A 16,657-nucleotide genomic window follows, 5' to 3' on the forward strand; every position below is an offset into this window, starting at 1 on the left:
TCCCCAGGTCAGGCTTTACAACTTTCTGAGCAACAAAAGTTATTCTGGGGGAGAACATAAAATCCCAGTAAATCATGAACACATGATGGGTTTAGGGCCATAACCAGTTTGGCTACAGGGAAGATTTTTCACAGTCCTAACCAGCCCTAATATTCTGTCACTTTGTAGTGTATTCATTGTTGAATCATCATCCAATCTCTCTCAGGCTTGAAGAATCTGAGTAAATACACCAAGATCAACCAACCAACAAGAGTCTCAGTAGTGTCAATATTCATCTTGGATTAGATACATCCATGTAAGAACAGAATCCTTTCAGTGAAAAGCAGTCTTAAAACACAAATAAAAGACCATTTAGCAGTATAGCTTATTAAAAACAATCTTTACAGATAAGCTGTTGCTGACAAAAAAGGGAAAAGTAGACTTATTTAAGTGTATGAAAAAGCTGTCGCCCTCTTTGCTCTCAAGCTAATTGGAAATCAATTACAGTTCATTTGCTGGCACTTCCAGAAATGCCTGGGAATGTCTTGAGACAAACCTTTCTGGAGTGTCTAGCTTAGCATTTCTGGAGGGGGAACTAATTGATTTCCAATTAAATATGACTAACCAAAACTTTTACAGTTGCTAATCATTGCACTCTACACATGCTCCCCCCCCAGACATTTTTAGAGATATAAATTAGCGAAAGTTAATTTAAAGCCAAGCTTTAAATTGCCACCCTCCCTATAAACCATGAGTTCCAACAACCCAGTAACTTGACTGTCACATACTAGTCTTTTCTTAATCAGGATGCTCCAGCAACGTGTTGATGAATCACAAAAGGATCACTTTTACTTCTTGTTATTTTTCCATTATAGCTGGACATTCACAAACACTAATACTGTCTAGAGCTTTGACAGCATGTCTAGAAATCCATAGGCAATTTCACAGATACTTTAAGAGAGCCAGTAGTAACTCTTTAGTTTATTCAAGTAGTCCATCAGTAATGAACAGAGAAGAGAGACTTCATCTTATCACTGATATGTTTTCCTACACATTGACATTTCTGCACTGCATTGACAATTCTGCACATAGGTTTCTTCTGTGAGTGATTTTGCAGAGCTATACATGACTACTTGCTATTGAATGTGGCTGAAGATGAGAATGGAATGACTGCAATGAGACAGAAAAGTGTCTATCACGTTGTCAAAAACAATAAGGTGATTTACATAAGAGTATCTGTTATGCAAAGGTAGTAACAAATCTGATGTGTCTGTTCTGCATTACAAGAATTTAATGGCAGTTATCACTTGGACACCTGGAGATACCAGGAATATTTCGGTTGAAGCTTGCATAATATAGTGCATTTTTATATTGACTAAAAGAGACATGTTACATAGGTGATGGACTCCTTATCAGATGAAACCCTAAATTCAACACAGAAGCTGGCCAAATGTCAGGGATGACCGAGATGTAAGTACCAGAAACAGATTTAATTTGCTTTACTTTGAGTCATGGTTTTTTCTTCCCTTTTCTGTTTTTAAATTTTTCCTTTATACAAAATGCCATGGTTCGGTGCACTTGAAAATTAAAGACTACCATGTAAGATCGAGGTTTGAGTCTGCCCATTCATGACAGGAAATTAAAATCACCACTAAAAGCCCCACTTTTTATTATACTGATAGAAACCATTCAGAAAATACCAGAAGGAAGAAATATACTCAGTATTTAATGTACTGTTTTGTCTTTTTATATGTTGCTGGTTAAATTATTGAACAATGTACATATGCATAGTTAGACTTTAGTGGCCAGACTCAGATCTTATTCACTCTGTCCCAAACTCATCTGTACTGGATGGAACATTCAGGCGGGTAGGCACAAACTAGGTAATGACAGTCAATACAAGGAATTAGTAAGAAAGAAATGATTCTGAGGCTACTTAAATGATAAGTGACAATAACCTGAATACAATATTAGAACTGTGTAGTCTAAATACCTTGAAAAAATGCTTTCCTTTTTTAACCTGACCAATTTTGACATTCACTGCAGGTGTTGCCAGGGAATTACACTTGTCCTGACTACAAGAAAGAGTTTACCAGCTAACCTTCCTAAAACTTTACTCGTATTGTTCTTCTCTAACCTACTTTTTCATTGATTTAATCAATCTCCCTTAAACATATAAACTTAGGCTGCACTTCTTAAAATGTTTTATAATAGCACATTTAATAAAGCTAATTTAAATCTGCTAATTTATAGAGATTTGCCAGAGGCTTTGAAACTTCAGAAAATGTGTAAACCTAACAGTTTAGCTGTGATAACAGCTCAGACAGTGGAAATTAAGTCCTTTGCATTACAATCACGTTCAAAGTGGATTCCTAGTTTTATTGCAAAAAAAAAAAAAAAAAAAAGGGAAAAAAAAGTACATTTCAAAAGTATCAAAGAAAACCAAATTTACAAAGATATTTCAGGGCTAAGACCTTTATTGACCCAAGGTTGTCTTTGCAGATCCACGTCCCACAGTTCTTGAAGCTGGTCACTACTCTGCCTCAAAATCACAGCCTCAAACACATCTTGAGGTCTCTCATTTCAAGACTACCTGGAATCTTTTCTACAGAGTTTGGTAAAAGAAGAGCAGAGTCATCATGCAATAGACCTCTGACAGAGCTTGGAGACATGCTTAGGGCCATTAATTCTAGGTCCCTAATTCTGATTGTCAGTCTTACAGCTGATACTATACAGGTTTGCTACTGTCTGCTCTAATTTCTCCCTCTGGAAACCAAATGATAATGGATTATATGCCAGTGTGGGAATAGGCAGATTGGTTAGGATCCAAGCTGTATCCCAGGTGATAGCAAGAAGAAGCAGTGAAAAAAATAAGGTATTCAGCTCTTCACAGTGATGCATCAAGGAGTTTCATTCTTCATTTTATACATAGCATTTAGATGTAACTAAGCGATCATTATCATCCTCTGATTTGCAAAAAATGTCAGCTTTCCTTGAATATATAGTTGAATATTTTTAGGGCTGCTGTTGCAGATCTCTCCTCAGACTGTTGTATGAGAGAAGGCATTAAGACCTCCCCATGAAGGCTTGCAGGATTGCAGTCTCTTAAGGGATACAACCTTATCACTTTGAAGCTTTTTTCGGTATTTGTAAAGTTCAAGTAATCTTTTTATTTCTTTTTCCCCTGTTAATTGCATCAAAATATTCAGAAATGCAATCTGGAATATATTACTGGAAAAGGACTTTTTAGTCTTGTCTGCTTCAGTGCTCTTTCTCTTGGTTCTGTCACTGCTGTCCTTCTTGTTTTTGTGTATTGAGAAACAAAATTAAGGTGTACTGCAACCAGTGGACACTTGCATAAACAGGCTGCTTTAAATAAAACAGCACGATCCTGGGAAAGGAAAACCATATTCAGCTTTCCTGCCCGAATGCTAACACATATACCAGGTTCATAAACTATTAAAGCATCATATTTTTTACTCTGAGACCACTAAAATGCAAGGGCTGCGAATAGCAGAAAAAATGTAAATAAACTGAATGGGGAACATAAAAGCACATTGATTCCCAGGTTCTGAAACTACAGTCAAAATGGTTTATATTTGTAACTTATTTAAAGACATTTTTGGTGAATATATTTGTAATGAATCTCCCTCACACGTTTTTATGCCCGAGAACTTAAGTTTTCCAGGACTTCTGTAAAGCAACTTTTACTGCATCAGATTACTGCATTCCTTGATCTCAAGCAGCACACACTCCCAGCAGCCAGCCACACTCAAACACAAGGAACAGCTCTAGGATTTCACAGCTCTGCAACAGATGCTTCAAAATAGATTTCTTTTTAAATTAATATGATTGTGAACAAGAAAGCAATTATCATGATTTTGCCCTGCCTCCAGCATTTCACAACCGATGCTGACTTAAAATTAGCACAATCCTCTGCAATACTTGTATTTCCATGTGAAACTTCTTCATAGCAAATTCCTGCAGAATTGTGAGCTGTCAGCTCTGATCACATTCACCAGCACACAGGCATTAGACTCTATTTCACAAGAGGAAAAGATGGCCAGCATTTTCCTGACAGAAGTATCATAGATTTTTTTCACTCAGTCAAAATTACAGAGAGAGAGCTCATTGTCGATGCATTTCCCATAGATAATGAGGACTGCAAATTACCAGGCAAGGATCTTTTTTGGTACACAGAACAAAAACCAGCACGATTTGGAGAACTTAGGAACTAATTGGGTTTCAAACCCCTATCTTTGCATGCTGCCGACACGGTCAGAGTAAGCTATACGCTGATCTTATTCCAAAGGCACAGTAATCTTTATGCTGCAAGAATTAAGAGTTTAGAGTGCCGTAGCGTACACTGCAAGAAAAAAAAAAAAAAAGCCTTTAGGAAAGGCATGTGCTGAACACACACAAAATATGCAGGATGGAAAAAGACCAAATGTAATTAAAGCTTATATGAAACCAGACATTCCCATTTGCAGAGCTCTGGCTGCATTTCTATGAGAAAGAATGCACAGAATTTCAAATCATGCTCTAATTAGACAATTTCAGAAGAAAAACACATTCTTCCCCCCCCACCCCTCCATCCACCGCACTCCCCCACCCCAAGACTCCAAAAGGCAAATCTCATCATCAGAATTAGAGAGAAAAAGCAATCCAAAGATGCTGCTTTACATATTCCTTCCCAAACCAAGAAACCGAGTATCTCCCTCTCCCGGCTAATAGCTTATAAATTCAGTCTTTAAACAAAAGCAGGAAAAAAATGAAAAGAATCCTATTTCTCAAGCTTCCTACTTAGCACTGCCTCGCTTTTGATGATTTGTGCGGCTGTGTGTGCGTGCCTGTTTGAGAAATGGCGAGATAGGCTTAAAGTATTTTCCATTTCATCAAAGAGCATATATTACTTTCCTGGTTCGCTCCAGTGTTGGTTTTATGCCCACCCCTTTTCAATCTGCCCATGTCTGAGATGCACAGTGCAGGCGTACAATCATGAGCAGCTTACGACACTCAGTGAACACTAGGTGCCTCTGCATGCTCTAGCAACATACTGCTCAGCTGAAGGGAAGGGATTCTTGCTGTCTCTCTCTGCTCTAAGCATCACCTAACAAGCAAAGCGAACAAAGAATGGGAAATAAAGCTACCCTTAGCCGGTCAGTGAATGAATGGTAATCTCTCTATGGAGTAAAGGTTGTGCCGGTCAATGGTCGTTGCAAATGATGGACATTAAACAGATTGACAAATCCTGTGGAGTCGTTAGTACAGAGTTTGGAGTTTTTTTCACGCCACAGTGTTAACTGCAGAGAAAAGGACAGAGGGAGAAGGAGAAGATCAAGCTCATGTACATAGTTCTGAAACTTGCAGGTCCTAGGAGTCAGCTAAAAAGCTAGCTGGACAAGCCTTTCGCTCTTTGAGCAGAAGCAAAGTGAGACATTGTGAGCTTGCCAGCCTTGCACAAAATTGAAAGGGACTGAATTTGTAGCACAGAGGGGTCTTTTTTAGCTCTGCATATAATTAGTCCAAACACAAAGGAAGCAACTGAATGGAGGTTGTCACTCTCTGGAAAAGGGTGGGTAAGACACTTTTTAATTAAATTCTTTCATGAAGAAAGATTTTTTTTTTCCTTTGCCGCAGCATTTAACATGAACAAAATCACTATCATTTTACCTTTGAATGTCTGTGAACTTTAATGCTGCACAGCTCCTGCATGCTGTAAAGTGAAATATTTGCCTCTGTGTTTGTTCTGTTTGCTGTTTTGCTTTGGTTTTCTGCCTCGGTTTTGGGTTTTTGGGGGTCTGGGTTTGTATTTTTTATTTTTTGTCTTTTTCTTTTTTTTTTTTTTTTTTCCTTAAATAAAATATGATGTAGAATTTGAAAAAGATTCAATGGACATTCTCAAGCATATTTGGAAATATCCTTGCTAATGGATTTCCTTCTTATTGGTCTCTGTTTAAACTGGCTGCTGAGGAAGCCCCCGGGGTTGATACTGTGTACGCTGGGTATCTTTTCTAAAATGCTTCCAGCTGTGAATAGTGGGTGTCCACAGCTATGTCGGTGTGAGGGCAGGCTTTTGTACTGTGAATCACTGAATCTTACAGAGATGCCTCGCAACCTGTCGGGCATGATGGGCTTGTCTCTGCGGTACAACAGCCTTTCAGAGCTGCATGATGGACAGTTCACAGGGTTAATGCAGCTCACGTGGCTCTATCTGGATCACAATCACATTTGCTCAGTGGAGGGGAATGCCTTTCAAAAATTGCGGCGAGTTAAAGAGCTCACCCTGAGTTCCAACAAAATAACCCAACTGCCCAACACCACTTTCCGACCCATGCCAAACTTGCGCAGTGTGGATTTATCATACAACAACCTACAGTCTTTGGAGCCTGACCTGTTCCACGGGCTGAGAAAACTCACAACTTTGCACATGCGGTCGAACGCCATCAAGTTCGTGCCAGTGAGAATCTTTCAGGACTGTCGCAGCCTGAAGTTTCTAGACATAGGATACAATCAGTTAAAGAGCCTGGCTCGAAACTCTTTTGCGGGCTTGTTCAAACTCACTGAGCTGCACCTCGAGCACAATGACTTGGTGAAAGTGAATTTAGCCCATTTTCCCAGGCTCATCTCCCTGCAGTCTCTCTGCCTGCGAAGGAATAAAGTTACCATTGTAGTAAACACTTTGGACTGGATATGGCAACTCGAGAAACTGGATCTCTCCGGCAATGAAATCGAATACATCGAGCCTCACGTTTTCGAAAGTGTACCTCACCTCAAATCCCTGCAGCTGGACTCCAACCGGCTGACCTACATCGACTCCCGAGTCCTCGACTCCTGGAAGTCCCTCACTAGCATCAGCCTTTCTGCAAACGCTTGGGATTGCAGCCGTAACGTTTGCGCCCTGGCCTCCTGGCTGAGCACCTTCAAGGGTCGCTACGACAGCAACCTGCTTTGTGCCACCCCTGAGTATGCACAGGGTGAGGATGTTTTGGACGCAGTCTACGCCTTCCACTTGTGTGAAGACACAACAGACCCGACAAGTGTGAACACCCTCTCCCCGGTAACAAACAACAGCGACCAAACGTTCAGCTATGGCTCGGCCACCGCCACGTACGACGTGCAGGACGGCGACGAGGACTGGACAACATACGCCATCACCGTCACCATGCCCGGCGAGAACTCAGAGAACGCCGTTCAGATTCATAAGGTGGTGACGGGGACCATGGCCCTTATTTTTTCCTTCCTCATCGTGGTTTTGGTGTTGTACGTCTCCTGGAAGTGCTTTCCAGCCAGCTTAAGGCAACTAAGACAGTGCTTTATAACACAGCGCAGAAAGCAGAAGCAAAAACAGACCATGCATCAAATGGCTGCCATGTCAGCCCAGGAGTATTACGTTGATTACAAACCCAACCACATTGAGGGAGCCCTGGTGATCATTAATGAGTATGGATCTTGTTCCTGTCACCAGCAGCCAGCGAGGGAATGTGAGGTGTGATTTTCCTTGGGGATTTAAACAGTGTGCAACCAAATAACAGCGTGCAGGCAGACGGTGGCACGAGGTTGGGGGGGGGGGGGGGTTGGGGTTGCTGTGCTTGGCTGGTGATTTCTGATGTGCTCCTCTGCCGAAATTGTTAAGAGGGGCTGTCTAAAAGACTTGATATTTTAGCTTTATCGTGTCTTAAAAACCTTCAGGACAGTCAATCTTAAGATTTCATATGCTAATAACTCCCTTTGAAGATCTGTCAATATTCAGGAATCTGAGAGTGTAAAAAGGTACCAATTATTGATCTTTTGTAAACTAAGAAAACTGTTTAAAATAAAAACAAATAGCATTTACAGTTTTTACAGACTGGTGTATATTACATGACTTGTTCCCTGTATACAAAAATGCAACAGTTTAACCTCTTTTTCTCTTCATTCTGAGTGTTGAAATGAAAGTCTAGGAGCAAAGAAGCCACGTAAAATAGAAAGCTTAAAATTAACCAGATGGCTTCACACTGTAATTAGCACACGTTCACTTACATCATGTTACTGAAGATATGAAGCATGATACTGGAATTATATTTTTGTTAATGTGCTACCTGTAACTGGATGTCAGTACAACAAGGAGCCAATGGACCTCAGAAAGGCTAAAGTTTTGACTGTGTCCCTGGGACACGATTTCTGAGGATTTTTAAGTACAGCTCACTTGTTCGTTGCTGTAAGATCCATAAAAACTGCATCCTAACCCCTGAAAGTATTTTGTATCAAAACTGATTATATTGCAAAGTCTCACTAAAATAAAACAACCAACTAAACCCAGAATGACCAAATCACTGCCAAAATGTCCTCAGCATAATTTACTTTAAAGTGAAAAGGACAAAAAAACTTCGGAATTCAAGGGTTTTTACTAGCATTTTCCACTTCTATGCTTGTTTTGACATATGCTAAGAGTAAAGAAACCCTTGCTTTGTGCACTGTGGTGCCATGGTGAATGGAGAAGAGGAAAAGCTATTTGGTTCTCAGTGGTGAAACCTGTATGTCTTTCAGGAGTAAAAGCTTGGCTCTAACGCTGTCAGAGTAAGACAGAGTTATTAGAGCATACTTCTGGGTCCTATAGTAAACTGCTAGCAAAGCCTATGTCGTATCCTTCATTTTCACCACCAGCCTTCACTAACAAAACCACTCTAAAATCTCTGCAGAGGCTGAAAGTATACGAAACCTCCTTACTAATGACTGATGAATGGAACTGATGGATATAAGCAGTGATTTAACAATGTGGAATCACAGAGCTGTTTTATCTGACTGCCCTTAAATAAAGCCTTCCTTTCCTTGTATTTTGGATTTTTCATTCCAATATGTGAGCAACCTACTGACTGATCTTTTCAACAACTCCTCTCATACTAATGAAGATGAGGTAGTTTTATAACATCAGGCAGAGCATCTTGAAATTTTCTTCATACAGCATTACATGCTAATAAAATGTTATGGGCAATGCATTGGGTAACATTTCTATGCTTTGTACATAGTTTTCTATCTTTAGGTTACCACCAGTAGGGGAAAAATCAGAAATCTAACATGTATTTTCATTTATCACAGGTTTTTTCTTTTTTATAGCATCAAAGTGCCACCTACTCTTAAAAGGCTACAGCAGACTTAGAAAGCAGAAAATAGGCACAGGATAAATGATTTCTTTTCCCTGCACAGCAGGTTTTAGCCATTAACTTTAAATGTAAAGAGTGAATTTTATATTTTTTTCTGACTGATACTATAAGGAGTCAGAATTTATTTCCCCCTATTTTTACATCTCAACCTGTTTAATATTAAATATGACCATAGCCTCTTAAGCAAAATATGTATTTACGGAGACTATAATGTCATCTGTGAAAGCAATGAGATTATGTATTGGGAGAGGACCTTTACATAGAAAATGCAATAAAAATCAAGTGCTTTTATACTAAACGCAGTGAAAATTCACCCACAGCTTTGAAACAAGCTGGCACTGGTAAAACTAGGCTTTTGTCTCTTTAAACAAATGCACATTTCTGGTTTTATGCCTCAAACCCACAAGGGCCTGATCTATCCTGAAACTCCCAAGTGACATGAAGGGTTCAGTGTCCATGTACAAACTTGCCAGTGAGGACAGAGAATAGGCACAGAGCCCCTTGTCTCTTTGGGGGGTGCCTGCTCTTATTTTAAGAGAAAATACATTGTGCCATGTTAACTGAGGGCCAGACTATATGTATTTTTGCCATTAAACCTTTCTCTGGAATCAATAGGGAATTTAACTGTGAAAAATGGGCTCTCTAACTTTGGACTACATGTTCTTCAAATCAACATGCAGCACTGCAGCCCCAAGCACTGGTTACAGCTAGTTGCCAGGAAGCTTGCAAAGCCATCTGAGATTGTTAAAATATTGTCTGCCTGTGGTAATAAAAATATATAAATTATCTTTACTTCCATACTGACCCCCTGTTGCTATAAGGAATCATGGTTTCACCCTGTAAATCTGATGTAAGACTGATACCAACACACAATCATCCCATGGTTGTATTTCTATGTATTTTTAGCAGATTTGTGGGTTGTATTTTAAACACACTAGTGATTGCACCCCTCTGGAATTATTCCTGCTGTTTATTGGTGTTAGCAACCTCAAGCTACATTTGCAAAGACGTGAGCAATTCCATCTTTGGAATTTATTCTCCTCTGTGCTTCATGCATCTTGCGTTGACAGCTCAAGTAAACTGAACAGCACATTTTTCTTTAAAGGTGCAGTGATTTCTTAAATGAGAGCTGATTTTGGTATTGCCTGTTGCCATTACTCCTGAAGAGAAGTAATGACCACCAATGACTTGGCACCCTTAGCAGGATGATAGATGGATCCTCCATATAGAGCACAGAACTTATTTAACTTCAGAAAACCATGTATTTCAAAATCTTCATGCAGAAGTCTTTTCTAAGGGTAGGTATCATAAAGAAACAACCCCCTGATGATCTCTAGATGATACCTGGAGACTCTGATACCCTCTGAATATTTACCGGTGGAAAACAGGGGTGTCACTGCTACCACATGGCATGAAGGTATTCCACACTGTATCCACATCCAGTCTGAAAGCTTACATGAAATACATGTGGATAATAAAGAAATGAAAGAGCAAGTATTTAATTTCAATCCAGCTATTGCAAATCCAGTTAGTCATCCTGCTCCAGGCTGCTTGCATTGGTATATATGAGAGTTATTATATTTGTATTGCATTTATAGCAACTGCAGGGGCAAATTTTCCCTAACTCATTCTTCCATATTTCATGTTCATCAACTGCCCAGAGATATGTCATTCCCTCTATTTTGATGCCCTTATTCTGGCTTATGAAATGGCTCCAAAATCAAAAGGAAGAAGAAAAAAGATGCTTTTGGGGTTAGTTGTGACAGTGCTTTGTTCAGGAGATGCTTGGGGAATATCAAAGGATGGAAAATATTTTAAATATTCCCCTTTTAATGTTCCACTTAATAGGACTAATCTCCTTTTTATAACTGGATAATTAACATGATTTTCTTTATGTTCAAGTGTCTTTTAACATAGAAGGGAGAGTGAAAGGCAAGCAAAAGAACTTTTTTTTTGGATGGTTAACACTAGCAGTGATATAGATCTCTAATATGCAATCTCTTGCTGCTAACATCAATACACACTCACAGTGTGCCCTGTGATGAAGGAACTGTTGCTGTGTATGCTTTGGATGTATATAAGGGATGATTTATTTTCCTTTCTGTCTTTTTTCCTTCCTTTCTGTACTACTTTAAAAAAGAGAAAAGTGATATGACAGCACAGGTTCAATGCTAATGTACCACATTCTGTTTCTGGTCTGAATATGTAAAATACAAAGAAATTCTGTGTTAAAGCTGCAAATTCCCTCCTTTACCATGCTGTTTGAGTACTGCAGAGGGTTAGACTAAGGGTATGACTTGTTCCTCCATGTGCACAGCAATAATGTACCAGTCTGAAGATGCAGTTGCACGCCTGGTTCATAACTGCCTTGCGTACGTCTGCCAGAGAAATATCACTAAGGATACCTAAGGATATTTTTGTATGCTTTAATATATTCTGTATGTTTTTATGGCTAAGGCATTGGAGGGCATTTAAAATGAGTCTATCTGATAATTTTCCTTGGTTCTGATAAAAAGCCCCTCATTTGCTTTTGAGATGGACTTAATTTGCTCCTCATCTCTGTCTCATTCTGCATTAATAGCAAAAGGACACTTTGAATAGCCTTCCCCTTCCCCCAGCTTCTCCAGTGGTATTCAGAATTGCAAATATGTAGGACTATTTAATCGGGAAGGTTATTTCCAGTGCTATAATAATAATAACAGTAATAACAATAAGAGAAATAAAGAGGAGACAAAAGATGAGAGAAAAGACTGGAGTAACAGCAACTACATTGGGTTTTCATTGGATTCCTTTTCTTGTTTAAAGCTGGTAAATCTAAAGGACTAGCACAGATGAAAAAAGCAGGACTGAAGGTGGTGCAGAAAGCATTTTTACAAACTTTGCAAGCAGGGATGAAACACCTTCTGGACAGGAAGGTACGGTACCAAATAGCTTCATTAAGCAAGAAAGAGAAAAGGAAAGGGGTGAAGGGACAGGATGAAAGGGAAGATGAGAACTGGTGAGAACGCAAGGGGACCACTGTGCACAAAGGGAAAATGAGATTCTTTCCAGTGCCTTCACCTCCCACGTTAAGACTGTGGCAAGGACAACGGCAGAGATTCAAGCAAGATACCCAGCATCTCTCTTTCCCTATCTCTCCCTGTCTTTTCAAAGTCAGTCACACACAGACTCTCATTGACAGAGGCGCAGGGGGACATGCTTTCTCAAACACACACGCACACAGCCCTGTCATTTCCGCTGCCACCTTTCTGCTCCCTGGGAGAACAATGTCCCCCTCATCCATCATTATGTTTGTTGAAGTCCAGCACTGTTCCTCTTCCATTAACTTTTTTGGCTGGACTTCTTAGCTCTCCTATCACATTTCATCACAGACTTTCCAGAAAATCAGACTTTTCTACCCAAAATATCTCTTTGCTTTTCTTTTTTAACCCCTTTGCTTAAGAAACCGTCATCTAGAGAGAAGAGTGATCTCAAGCTACAGCAGATTCTCCTTCTAATTATATCCACCTTCATTCCCCCTCATATTCAGCTTTTGTATTCACAGCTATTAAGACAAACAGATCTGAGATATTTTTGCTGTGTTCAATTTATCATTACGCACCAAGGTTATATTTTTCCTTGACCTGCTCAACCCAGTGTAATATTAACAAATTGAGCATTTATGTGGGTTCCTTTCCAAGCATGAAGATGATTAGGAATTTAGGAAATGCTGGTGATTTAAAGATTAACCTTTCATGTAATTACTGACATAAACCAGAGCTATTAAGGTATTAGAAACAACTACTCAGAGTATATTCTACATAAAAGAATATCACATTTAGAGCCATGTGAAAGACTTCCCATACTAGCCAATTATTTTTTTGACAGCAGAAAAACCTGATGAAAGGAAAGGAGTGAGCACAGTCTACCTCTAAGCTTATGTGGAGGAAAGCAAGGCTACAAAAATATTACAGAAACCAAGCAACAATCTTCTGCTGGCAAGACACAACTTGTAATTGGGTGGGTGGCTGTGAAGATCTGAGATGAATGCTGCAGAGCACTGTAATTTTATTGCAGTGTGTCTGCTTTAAAGGGAACATATTTGCAATGAAATCTGTATTTCCGTGAGAACAGGGCAATTGTTTTTTGTTATAAAGATAACGTCACTTGTTGGCATTCAGACACAATTATTCAGCCTTTAAAGCAATTACTGTTCTTACTTGCCTTTGCTGGTGTGATAGTTGGGTGAGAGAGTCAAATGTAACAGGCTGCATTGAAAGGAGTTTGAGTTCAAAGTACCCAGATTTGCATTACAAGAGAAGAAATTCAGTTAAATAAAGACCAGCTTTTCACCTTTGCCTCCATTTTCCCCTCTTCCTGAAAATCCAAATATGTACATCACTTATAGAAATTAGAGATAATTGGCAGTGGCTAAAGGATAACGTTATGTGTGCCTGTGCTTGGCAAACAGCACCTACTATTCTGCTAAGGCACTTTTTATTTTAAACCACTGCACTGCTCTCATGTTCCTCACATCCTCACCAGACACAGTAACCCCCGCCAGAAAGATGTCTTTCAGCAAGGGTGCTGTGGGAACATGACCAATTCGGTCCCATTTCTGAGCTAACAAAGACTAAATCTAAGATTTCAGTGGTAATAGGTAAGTACAAAAACTATTTAATCACTGAATCCCCACTTTCAGCATCAGCAGATTTCTCTGCCTGACGTGGTTAGGCACTAAGCCTGGTCATTCATTTATCACAAACTTTGCTCCGGCCTTTTTCACGACTTACCTTTCTCCTAATAGCAAACTAGAGAGTGACACCAGAGAGAGGACTAAAAATTGTATTTTCAGTAAAATCTGAGATAAAAATAATACACATGGACATGTCCAATTGATTTAAGAGCTTAGCCAATGAAGGCAATGCAGATTTTATATTCCGGATCTCCCTGAAGTAGAACACCTCTGTACCCTAGTGGTTATAAAAGGGTATAAGCAAACATTCTCCTACTAGCTGGGGAACCGACTCAAAGTGAAAACAAATTTCTGAACATCTTTTAGAGTATATATTTTCCCTCTAATTTTCACCCTTTTTCCCCACTCTCCCATTTTTTATTCCCAAAACCCCAGAGGCAGAGGAAATCAAAAGCAAGGGGAAGAGGATAACCCTGAAAATCCTAAACTAAACTGCAAGTGGTAAATGCTCCATCCCTAGCAGTGCTCAAGTCCAGGCTGGAATGAGCATTGGGCAACATGGTCTAGTGTGAGGCATCCCTGCCCATGGCACGAGAGTTAGAATTGGATAATCTTAAGGTCATTTCCAACCCTAATGATTCTATGATTCTAAGAGCAGTCCACAGCTATTGAATGCCAGAGGATTTGTTTCTTTTAACACCCAGCCCTTTGAAACTCAAGCACTATCAACCCTCTTTGCAAGACACGAGGTAAAGTGAGCTCCCAGGAGTAAATCTGAATCTGTCTCAGTATTTCAGTGCCTCCATTGCCAGTCTGGGTTTGCCAAGACAGCCTGGTAAATATTAAAGAACGCTAATAATAATGAGATAAACCACCTAGGGAGTTTTTTCCCCTCCCTTTTTTAAACTTGGCTCTATGCTAAAGTTTATCCTGACAGAAAGTTTGCTTCTCTGATCCAGATTATTTCCCAAAGCAATATTTCCAACAGCAAACAGAAATTTGTGCTGCTGCTAAAAGGTTTGCAAACCCCATGCTAAAGAGGCCACTGCATGTCAAATGTTTACCCTAATTTCATGTAAATGTCACACCCCATTGGACATTCTGTATTTCTTCAACAGCATATACACCTGCCTCCGTCTCCACAAACCTTCCCCTTGTGCCGTAACTACCTCTACAAAGAGCACAGAACCCAACTCTGCTGTCAGATCAAATTCCCCAACAACTGGATGTCATGAATTTATTATGCAGTTGCTGTAGTCTAATAAATTGAACGTGAATCCTGTGGCCTGAAAGACAAACAAATAATGGAGACAATAAATGAGCAGAAGAAATGCATCTGACATAGTATGTAAGGGGCAAAAAACCCACAAACCAAAAAACAGTGAGTGATGATAGTACTTAAGTTTGCGGAAAGTGAAGGACATTGACCATCAACTGCATAAAGGTGAACTACATGGGATAGAGAAAATCACTGTTAAAAAATGAAGCAGAAAACTGAAAAGGGGACAGTGCCCACAGCAGATTAATCAGAGAATTAAGTGATAACCAACACAGGAGAAATTCACCAAGTGATAACAAAGCACAATGGTGATACCTGAGGACAAAATGAGTTTATACAACCATCTATTTGCAGTGGGGAAAACAGCCACACATGAAGTCCCATGAAGTTGAAGCCTGAGCTGATTCCTCTGTCATGATGGGCTTTTTGGTATATTTTAAAAAATCTTAACTATTTTATTGCTTTTGTTGTAGAGAACTGAACACATGGAGACTGTGCTTTTACTTTATGTGAAATATGCTAAACCAATAGTTGTTTCTTCAGTGGGTGGAACTTCTAGTCTGATGTAAGCCCTATTGTGTTGGCTTTGTGTATGTATTTCTCTGTATTTCCAGCAACTGTTAGGGATTACATGAAATTATTCTCACTGGTGGAATGAAGATCTTCCCAAAAAGTTCCCCTAAGTAGTTTTATGCAGTTACACTGTGCATCTGTCATAAAAAAGTGAGTTGAAAACTTTTCACCTTTTTCCCTGGTTATATTTTCTCATTATGTAGAATACTCTAGCCCAAATCTGTCATTCTTCATTAGCAAAGGAGTCAAGTTATGGCTGTTAATGGTAACTCTTAACGAGGATTTGATGAATAAGTCCTGGAAAATCAAACCTGAAACAACCGCTAAAATCAATCTCAGATCCATTGTTTCCAGGTAATGGAGATGTTAGCAACTGGGAAATAAAAGATGAGCGTTTAAAGCACTCGGGCATTTAAAACAGCAAGAAAATTATGCTTATCAAGAAATTAAAACCACAGCAAGTAGGAAAATGCAGTGGAGGAACCAGTAAAAAAAAAAATAAGATTTCTAGTAGAACTAGCAGTTCCACCAAAGCCTGAATAACAACCGCACTGTAGTTCCTCTATTGCTGGTTAGAAGTGATTGTAATGGAGTGGTAAGTTGTATCTCAGTAGCTGTTCAAGATATACTAAGGTATGTAATACCATACCATAAGGATAAATTGACTGTGGAGCAGCATTGTGCTTCTTTAATAGCCTGCAGTCCTGAACCTTTGGACTACCATAATAATATTAACAAAGTGGCAAACAAAAAAGGCGAGTCGATATTTGGACTTACAAAGAGCTTTGGACAAAATGCTTTTAAAAGATATTAACTTTCCCATAAATAAGACAACCTCCATGGTCATATAAACTAGCCAGGCACCCAAAAATACTCTATACAGTGAAAAAATGGAGCACAGTATGGTCCGAAGGCCAGGGCTGCTGAATCATCCCAGCTACAATCAGGAAATGTGTTGTCATTTTCGAAATGACAGATTATTTATATCACAAAAAAAGTAATGAAAAT

General features: G+C 39.4%; 2 protein-coding genes across 9 annotated transcripts in view; one reads left to right on the forward strand and one right to left on the reverse strand.

Moving 5' to 3' along the window:
* The window catches only part of CTNNA2 (catenin alpha 2), a 510,177-nt gene that overhangs the window by 150,431 nt on the left and 343,089 nt on the right, over window positions 1-16,657 (reverse strand). The gene's annotated exons all lie outside the window — the stretch shown is intronic.
* LRRTM1 (leucine rich repeat transmembrane neuronal 1) lies at window positions 5,909-7,474 on the forward strand. Its single transcript, XM_065665322.1, has one exon. The coding sequence runs from the start codon at window positions 5,909-5,911 to the stop codon at window positions 7,472-7,474; it is 1,566 nt and encodes a 521-aa protein (XP_065521394.1).

This window comes from Lathamus discolor, chromosome 1, assembly GCF_037157495.1.
Source record: "Lathamus discolor isolate bLatDis1 chromosome 1, bLatDis1.hap1, whole genome shotgun sequence".
NCBI lineage: Eukaryota > Metazoa > Chordata > Aves > Psittaciformes > Psittacidae > Lathamus > Lathamus discolor.